At 42.2% G+C, this 8,883-nt stretch overlaps 1 protein-coding gene across 1 annotated transcript; it reads right to left on the bottom strand.

Moving 5' to 3' along the window:
- Positions 1–119: 119 nt before the first annotated feature.
- entpd5a (ectonucleoside triphosphate diphosphohydrolase 5a) lies at positions 120–7,029 on the bottom strand. Its single transcript, XM_030719130.1, has 13 exons — positions 6,473–7,029; positions 5,978–6,057; positions 5,560–5,703; positions 5,098–5,173; positions 4,485–4,520; positions 4,055–4,143; positions 3,892–3,971; positions 3,747–3,808; positions 3,546–3,647; positions 2,752–2,895; positions 2,577–2,633; positions 1,655–1,770; positions 120–1,501 (listed from the first exon to the last, which is right to left on the bottom strand). Exons 1-13 carry the CDS (start codon positions 6,915–6,917, stop codon positions 1,418–1,420), a joined length of 1,515 nt encoding a protein of 504 aa, XP_030574990.1. The 5' UTR covers positions 6,918–7,029; the 3' UTR covers positions 120–1,417.
- Between the last annotated feature and the right edge of the window lie 1,854 nt (positions 7,030–8,883).

Genomic DNA, 8,883 nt, shown 5'->3' with positions numbered 1-8,883 from the left:
TGCTTGTGTAACATTAAATTATTGATAAGCTTAAGCTAATATAGATTGAAATTTACACAAGGCATCTTTTTTTTATGTTTTATTAACACATACATTAATACTGTGCACTTATCTCACTGGATTTAATAAAAATTGACATATTATCAGACATCAGTGTACCCATACTGATGAACACAGATGCATTTTGCAGCATAAAGTTTTTGCATTGTAAAAGCACTTCTTACCAAATAGTTTCACTAAGTTTCCATTATGTATATACAGCAGTAGTTATTGGAATATGTTGAATACTAAAAGGACAGTAGAGGCATGGCTTACAGAACGGTTACACAAAGAGTTTAAACATTTAATATTGTGTGAGGATACATAAAATACTCTTACATAAACTTTCAGTTATTTAAATATTTGTACAGTTCACAAGAAATACAGACAGAATTCATTATGACCAATGATTCTGAGCAACCAGCATCAAGAAGGGTTTTCAAAGATGTTATTACAAAATTCTTTGGCTGTGGATTATGATTTTTGGATGCACAGTTTACCCTGGATGAGGTTTTTTTGTTGTTGTTGCGGCTGGTTTAAAGTGCAGTTCAGCACAAAGGCCCCCGTGAAATTAAGCCCTGCTTGATATTTGAATCTAACAGTATTGACTGCACTTTGAAAAAGAAATATGGGATTTAACCTCATTCATGTTCCAGCATCTATAACCCACCCTGTCAGAGGCATCTCCACATCTCATCTTTGCCCCTGGGTCATGGTGAATCCACCACTAATGATGAATATGCACAATGGCTACATGATCTGCAGTTAAAGTGTTACTTGCAAAGTAAATAGAAGCTATATGATGGTCAGCTGCTCTGTTTCCAATGATGTCTAACTTGTCTAAGGCTAGAGCAAATGAACTAGGATCTTGTAAAATGATTTTACTATTAGCAAAATAAGAAAATGGATTTCCAAGCATCTACAAAGACAACTATGGTTGCTGTTCCAGCAACTAGTCTATAAATATTCCACTGTACTATACAGTGTACACTGGCACCACAGTAAGCACCAAAGTACCATGACTGGTTGTATTGTTTCTAAATGACCTTCTACGCACTTTGCAGGTAGGTGGGAAAGCTATTTCAGATTAGACACCCATACGGAACCAAAAAAATGTAAACGTTGTACAAAAATAAAGTCAGCCTGCCAGTTATGAGCTCAACATACAGTAGAAATAGCTGGCCTTGTAAAAAAAATAGTGATTTCTTTTTCAACAGTTCTTGAAGTGTTCGCAGAGTGCTGAGGTTGAGGAGAGGAGGGGCGTTGTGATTGAGGAAGCGTGGTGGGACTGGGTGGGCCGACTGAGGATGGATGGAGGAAGGTAAGCCCCACAGTGACAGTCCCTCTCAGTGCCAGCTGCAGCAACAGCGAGCTGTCCTTAGTGGATTTTAAGGTTTCTGAAGAAGTCAAAGGTTGCCCCCAGGGCCCAGCTTGTCTCCACATTATTCACCTTTTTGGCGAGCTGTTGAACCAAGAGAGAGAAGGATCTCCATCAAAACCACAAAGAAACATGTTCCTACATTTATTTTTATGATGCAAAATGCAGAGTTTAAGTGGCAGAATATGAAGGTTTTGTAGTGCAGCTTTCTTTTCTTTTTTTTCCCATTTCACTCACATGTAGCACTGTGCTGTCTTTAAAGCCAAAGCCCTCTTTTAGCAGGCAGGTGATGTATGTCAGATCCATGCAGAGGAAAGGATTAATAGCACCGTATTTGGTCATTTTGTTGCACACTGCAAACACAAAAAAAACCCAAAAAACACAGGTTTCAGATATTGCACAAACAGAAACTTCACATAGCATACTAAAACACTATATATAATCTTGTAATCCCACACAATACCATTTGATTAAAAGATGGCCTTTCTGTTTTGGTTGGCTGAATAATCATGGAGGTGTGAATAATACAGCTCAGGGTCAACACAAGGCTGTGGGTGGGTGGTGGTGTTAAACAGCCTAGCACATTTTGGGTGTTTCAGTATGTGTCAGCCCCCAGGTGGTGTGTGGCTGTCAGATGCCCTCCTGCCAGGGCCAGACAGACATCCTCAGCTCAGCTGCCAGCCCAGCTTGAGCTAGACTTGTACCTTGAGACCATGTGACAGTGTTCTCACAATACAAACAGCCTTACATAACGCACCAGCTCATTCCTACTTGCTAGAAGTGTGGTTCAGCACGGACATTACAGTTGTCACCCGCTGAAGCTGATGAGCGTGGTGCGTGTTGATTGAACATATTTGTGCATTTAATTGGAATGTTAACATGTATTTTCTCTATATTAAACTACATTTGTCCTATAATTTGTCTCCATAATACGCTTTAGCAAATAATCTGTTACATTTTACTGTTGTAATAAATTCTTTTTTTGACAGGATAAGCTGTGCCAATTTGGTGCAGTCGTGCCAAGTTTCTGGGCCCAAACAGGCTTTTGCATGACTCTACGGCACAAAGTTTCAGCGGTTAGAATATATATAACTTGCAAGATTGTCGGTTTCACTCACAAGTTTATCCAACCCTAGAGAAGATGGCGTGTAACTCATACCTTCTTTGGCTCTTTTCTTAAAATCCCTGACTTCAACTGTACCACCTCGACTGCCATCTGCAGAGACAAAAACAAACAAATGTGCAATCTGAATACCTACTTTGTGCAAAAACATGATAATCAGCATGAAAGATAATGGAAATGAAAGGTGACTCGCTGGCCTGTGCCCACGCACCGATGAGACCAGACTCCACAGCTTTGTCGAAGTAGTAGGAGAAAGCATAGAAGACGCTGCTGCCTCTCACTTCATAAGGCTGATGAACTATTCCTTTGATAACCTTCATGACCTCGTAGTAGCACAACTTATAACCGGCATATCCTGAGGAGAGAAAAGAGGAGGAGGAAGATATGTGAGTTAAAGCTGTATGGAGGAAGTCATGGAAGGAATGCAGTTCAAGAAAGCTGGGAGCCTCACTCTGAGGTCAGCCAGTGGTTTTGAAGCTGGGGGCTCACCAGATAATACACGAGGGAAGCCCCAGAAGGGCAAGTTTCACACAGCCCCATGGGTATGGTTGGCTCACTTGTGCCGGCAAAACCATGTGCTGACAAGAGCGGCAGCTTGCACAGCCCTGTTGTGCTGTCTATTTTTACCACATAATTGTGAGCAAGCCAGATCAAGCTGCTCGTTACACAAAAAAATAACAATTCAGGGACAAGCCCAGCATCTTTTGGCTACTTGACTGTGGTATGGGAGTGACTGCCTTATTTGTGAACTTAACTGACAGTTTTCTTTTCATTTAAATACAAGGTTGACTGCAGTGTAATTGTTCAAGAGGGAAGACGGAGAGAGAGAGAGGATGACAAAACATGCATTTGGCGCCAAGGTTAAAGTTTAGTCGATAAATACTCTCATGTGAGACTGTATTATACTGTACTCTATTGTGTTCCAGAGTTTAGAAAGGAATGCATGGATTGTTGGATCCAATACAGCGGGAATGCAATCAAAACCTCAGAGTGCTTTTATCTTACCGTCTGGAATCCCGCTAACTTTGTAGATGGTTCCTGAAAAAGTCCCATTTCCCCTGAACTTTTTCGGGAGGCATGAGCTAGTGAAGATTTTCCAATCCAGACCTGGGAAAAGAAAAACAAAAAAAACGTTTTTCATATTGCAGTGAAGCGCATTTATGAAATAATGACAGGAAAAGTAATTAAAGTAATAAGATACTCTACCATCAGCTCCCAGTGCTCCAACAGTTGCATAGCGAGCTGCAAATAGTCCATTTCCAAGGTAGCTATATAATGGTGATATACAATTATGGTCAATTTAAACACACATATGTATGTTTTGCTTTGCATAATCCTAAAAATATCTTACCTGTGTGTGTAGAGCTGATATGTATGGTCAAACAGGTTGAAGCTGGCGATGTAATTAGATGGAGCAGACTGAATGGTTTTCTGTTGGATTAACAGCACATGCTTAGCGGTGGACCTTTGGTTTTTAAAAAAAAATTGTTTAAAATGTAAAAATGTTTATTCACCTTTGATTTTGGAAGGAATGTGATCTGCGTAGATCCTCCACCCAAATCCAGAATGCCAACTGTCCTCTTTGTGTTAGAGTACAAGTGACCTATGGCAAATAAGCAGCAAGTTGAACACATGACACTGGATAAGGATGACAAAGTCTGTGTAAACAAAGGGCGCACATTGTCTCAGATCTTCCACATTTTCTGAGTTTTAGTTAGAATTTCATATGTCGTGCGAAATGCATTTGATGGTATCACGGCGCTGTGAAAAACGTGAGGAAATATTGCTTGTTTTTGCAGTCTGTTTTGGGCCAATGATTCAAGCTCATAACCTCAGAAAGGAGACAGGAGTCTTTCACTGAAAGGCTTCTGTGTACACTGGAACCTCAGATACGAGCCTCCTGCCCACTAACACCACCATAGCAAAGCACAAGCAATGTCTTACCTGTAAGGAAGTTCACTGTGACCCAGGCGAAGACTCCTACAAAAAGCACATGGATGAAAATGTCAGCATGAGTCAAACCCCCGAGAAGTGATTACAACTGAGCTATGATAAATGTGCCCATTTAAACACCTTCAAACCCACAGAATAACCTGCGAATGACTTTTAGTTTCGCTCTTCTTGATTAGGCTGATATATAAATAGCAGCTTTGGTCTAAGTTGTACGACTGCAGACCAATTCAGGTAATTACAGTTGTCTCAGATGTAAAGTTATTGCACTCATAAAGTGAGGATAACAAATAGTGCATACTCTGTGATGAAACATAACATAGCGAGGGTGTCTTAATGAGTGATGTGGAGGCTCACGCTAAATTAAAGGGCGTGGGGCAGCTTGCACTCACACTGGCATATTTATTTGTCTCAATGAGGTAGCAACAGAAGTCTCATAAAAAGAATTACAAGAGCAGCATTGTTTGTCCTCAGTAAATGAGGCTGCTAAAGCACCTGGTCAAACAATACCTCAAGTCAAAAATTTTAATTTTTAAGAAAATAAAAATGTTTTGCATACTATAAACAGTACAAATGGTAATGATGCAAAAAAAAAAAAAAGACCCACCTTCATTTTTTCCATTCATGATAGAAACGCTGTTGCTCGGCACATAGAAAGGGGATTCTTCAAACACCGTTTGTACCTGTGGAATAGATTTACTATACTGAATCTGTATTCAACTGTACAGTTATACTACACTACGTAATCAAATACATCACTCTTTGTTATAAAAGTCTGCCCGACCTCCAGAAGACAAATTGTGCGCTCTGCCTTAGAGTGACAGATAACTAAACCGCATGCATGGCTGAAACAGTAGCCTGGATAATACTTAAAATGACAAATATGGTTACTCCACACAACCCCACAACAGCTGTTCTTTGCAACATGATAGCCACCAAATGGGCAGACATGCTGCCTTTTTTTTCTGTGACACTTGTAAGCACTTAGTGGTTTCTCATCCCCGTTCTTTGGCGGGACAGCTGGTGTTTGTGCCAAACTGTCTGAGGGCAGAGAGAAACCGTGCCTCACCTCCCTCAGAAGAGCCCTGGCCTTGTCTTCAGGCAGCAGACGCAGACCTGCTGTGGCCTTCAGGACCACCGGGGTTCTTCTCCAGTCGTCCTCTGGCACCGTCTTCTTGGCAATCTTCAGTAACTGGCGGATGGTGTTGCCACCCTATGGAAGAAAGAACAAATATATGTTTTATATTCAGACTATGAGAACATTTCTTTAGAGATCAGTCTTTAAAAATAACCCAAAGGTAGTAAATAAAACAGACAAGAGTGGGCAGCAGTGACAGCATCAGCAGCAGGTATTTTTTTTATAATTACACAATGTTTACATCACATGAACCCACCCCAAAGAAAACCCCAGGGGTTTTGTGGCTTCCTGACAGGGGATGTTTCCCTGATGATTAATAAAGGGTGATGATGTAAACAGGCATCCATACCTCTTCAGGGTCGTCCTTGTACGAAGACAGTCCAGGTTTCACTGCATGGTACATTTCGTTGACCAGAACTGGAAGCTCAACTAAAAATAAATAAATAAAAGGCATGTAGCCAAAAATTTTAAAAAAAATCATAAAACAGACAGCCAATAAAATGAGACATTTTGCAATAAAATAAAGAGGGGTGACTGAAAACTTTTTTTTTTTTTTTTAATCACTGTGCATGTTTAGGCTGAAGCACTTGACCTACATCCAGATTGAATTTTAAAAGTCTGCTTCCTACACGGTTGAGTCAGACAGGCAAATTAAAAGTCTCATCTACTTTTAGAAGCTGCGTTGCCCATGCACTCTGTCGGTGCATGTCTGTCCTTACACCACACAGCGAATGACCTAACAGCAAACAGAGTGGGAGTCAGCACATGTGCAAAATCCCTACTACTGGTTCAGAGAGTACGAGGGAGGGAGGGAGGGAAAGAGAGAAGGAATACGCGCACTTACCGGGGTCTTTCTGAATGAACTTGTAGATATGGATCCTGGTGCCTGTGCTCCCAGCGTCAAACATGATCCCATAGAAAACACGACTCGTGTTGACAGGGGAGGACCCCTCAGGTGCGGGTTCACGCACCGAAAGCGGGTGATAAGGCTCAGGTGCAGGATACACGACTTCGGGCACCGGGTGGAAAGCCTCTGGTATGGGATGGGTGACTTCAGGTGCCGGGTGAAAGACCTCGGGGACCTCGGGGTATGTCGGCGCACCGGGCTGCGAGACTTCAGGCACCGGGTTGGAGACCTCAGGGAGGAGGTTCTCCGTGTTGGCGGAGTGCTCCCGGTAGCGGTAGAACTGGGGGATGTAGCGGTGGTGGCGGTAGTAGGTCGCCTCCGCTAAGAGGCTCCCGGCCAGAAACCACACGTATAGAGTGAGGAGCAGGCTCGGCGTGGCCATTGTTTTCACAGCCGAAGTGGAAAGACAGCTTAAAGAAGAGACAAGAGGAGCCTTGAGGATGCTGAGGCAAAAGGCTTACAGGGGCCCTAGAAAGAGAGAAGTGGAGATGAGGAGAGGCAGAGTGGATGTGATGCACACTCAGGACTGTCCGGTCATCTGTTTACAGTATATAAAGACATAAGGGCTTGGCATGGGGCCACATCCAGAGCAGTCATCCACCAATCCTGTGGCGGTCCATCCCAACTCCATCAGGAGCCCCCCCCGCCCCCGCCCCTCCTGTGAGCTGAACTGAGCTGAGCTGAGTGACTACCTGCCTACCAACAGCATTTCCTTTTTTCTTTGCCTTTTCTTTTCTTTTTTTATAAGGAGGATTATTTTTGGCAGTGTTTTTCCCCTCCTCATCTTTACTGGTTATTCCAGAGCCAAAAAAATCCCTCAGGAAAGGAGAAAGGGGTTTATAAAGAAGTCAAATGAATGGCTCACACTGAAAAAAAAAAAATCCCAAGAAATGATCCTAAAATACTTTTATGGGTGTATTTAGGACTTGTATAGTAACTTGCCTCAGAAATTTCTCCATCCTAAAACTCTGTGGACTTTCACTACTTCACAAGAGCTAAAATGTTGCTGGTGCTTTTATTAGGAGTGATGCAAGTTTATACTCAGCTGCCAAAAGGGGACATCTGTAGAGTTTTACATTAATTACTGCAGTTTGTAACAATTTGAATATATCATTTTCTCATGTTTGCACTAATTTGGGGATTAACCTTTGCCAAGTAAGTACTTGCAATTTTAGCTTTGTCTAAAATTCATCAGAGCTTTGTTGAGAAGAACAGTAAATCACTCTGAAAGAAACACTATTTCATTCTGACAGTTGAACTCATTATGCATTGTAGATATATTGTATTGTTTTATTGTGTACTATCTCTACTAAATCATATTTAGTTGGTGGAGTGAATTATGCATCTATATTTTATAAAGACTCCTCAACCCTCTCTTCGTGATCCTACAATAATCACATCAAATCCACTGAAGCTGTTTCACCAACCTTAAAAAATGCAAATGTGACCTGCAATCCAGCTGTTATAGAAGTTGAAAGAATGTTAGCAATCATCTCACGCCCACTCATCTCTGTGTTAACCACAGGCTTTCCAAGGGAAAAAATATTTGGGTTGCAAGCACGTTTCATGAGAGAATGCATGAGTAGCTGTTTCTCCACTTTAGGTGGGCGGTTGGTATGCCATCATAAGCCATGCTGTAGAGAATCATCTACTGCTTTCTCGTGTAATGTTCAGAGTTTCTGGTTGAAGTTGGGGATGCAGAGGATATCCCACATCGGTGGAGCACAGAGGCAACTCGGAGACCTTACGTGAACTGAGATTTGTACCGAGCTGTGATATTTTTCACCTTCTTTGAATCAACAGAAAGAGGAGAGAGATCTGAAAAAGAAAGAGTTGGTAGTCTAGCAGTTGAGGCATCCCTTGAGAACTGAACTCATCTCAACCCCCGTGTTTCAACTCACGCAACAACTGAGGCAGAAACCGAGCTGTGGGCCTGCCTAGCGAGGAGGGTACGGGGAGGGCAGAGGTCCCATCAGTGGGCACGAGTAAGTGCTGGATGTCCACGGAGAGGACAATGTGGGGAGGGTGGGGCTTGGCACCAGTGTGCACCCATCATGCCATTCCCCTCCCAGGACACTCAACTGTGCAAAGCACTGTTCCAACACTGTAATTTAGACTAAAAATAATGGACTTTCTTTCCTCCTTCCTTTTTTCTAAATACTGTGGCTACTTTTTTCAATCCTGTGGCTCACCAGAATGGTCGTTCACCCCTATCAAAGAGTACATGTGCAGGACCTCTCACTGACTTGTGCCCATAGATGTCACATAGATATTGCACTTCTAACATGGCTGCATGTTAACAGTATGGCATCAATAAATCCTGTGTAAAAAATATTCTATTAGAAATA

This window comes from Archocentrus centrarchus, chromosome 22, assembly GCF_007364275.1.
Source record: "Archocentrus centrarchus isolate MPI-CPG fArcCen1 chromosome 22, fArcCen1, whole genome shotgun sequence".
NCBI classification, from domain to species: Eukaryota; Metazoa; Chordata; class Actinopteri; order Cichliformes; family Cichlidae; genus Archocentrus; species Archocentrus centrarchus.
Note: the sequence above shows the minus strand (reverse complement) of the source record. Positions and strands in the feature narration are given on the sequence as shown.

Excerpts from the sequence above, each read along its gene's own strand:
- entpd5a (XM_030719130.1), bottom strand. The coding sequence starts at position 6,917 with ATGGCCACGCCGAGCCTGCTCCTCACTCTATACGTGTGGTTTCTGGCC. Across the intron at positions 5,704-5,977 it reads ACAAGGACGACCCTGAAGAG|GGTGGCAACACCATCCGCCA; the intron begins GTATGGATGCCT and ends TTTCTTCCATAG. Across the intron at positions 4,521-5,097 it reads CATGAATGGAAAAAATGAAG|GAGTCTTCGCCTGGGTCACA; the intron begins GTGGGTCTTTTT and ends TGCTTTTTGTAG.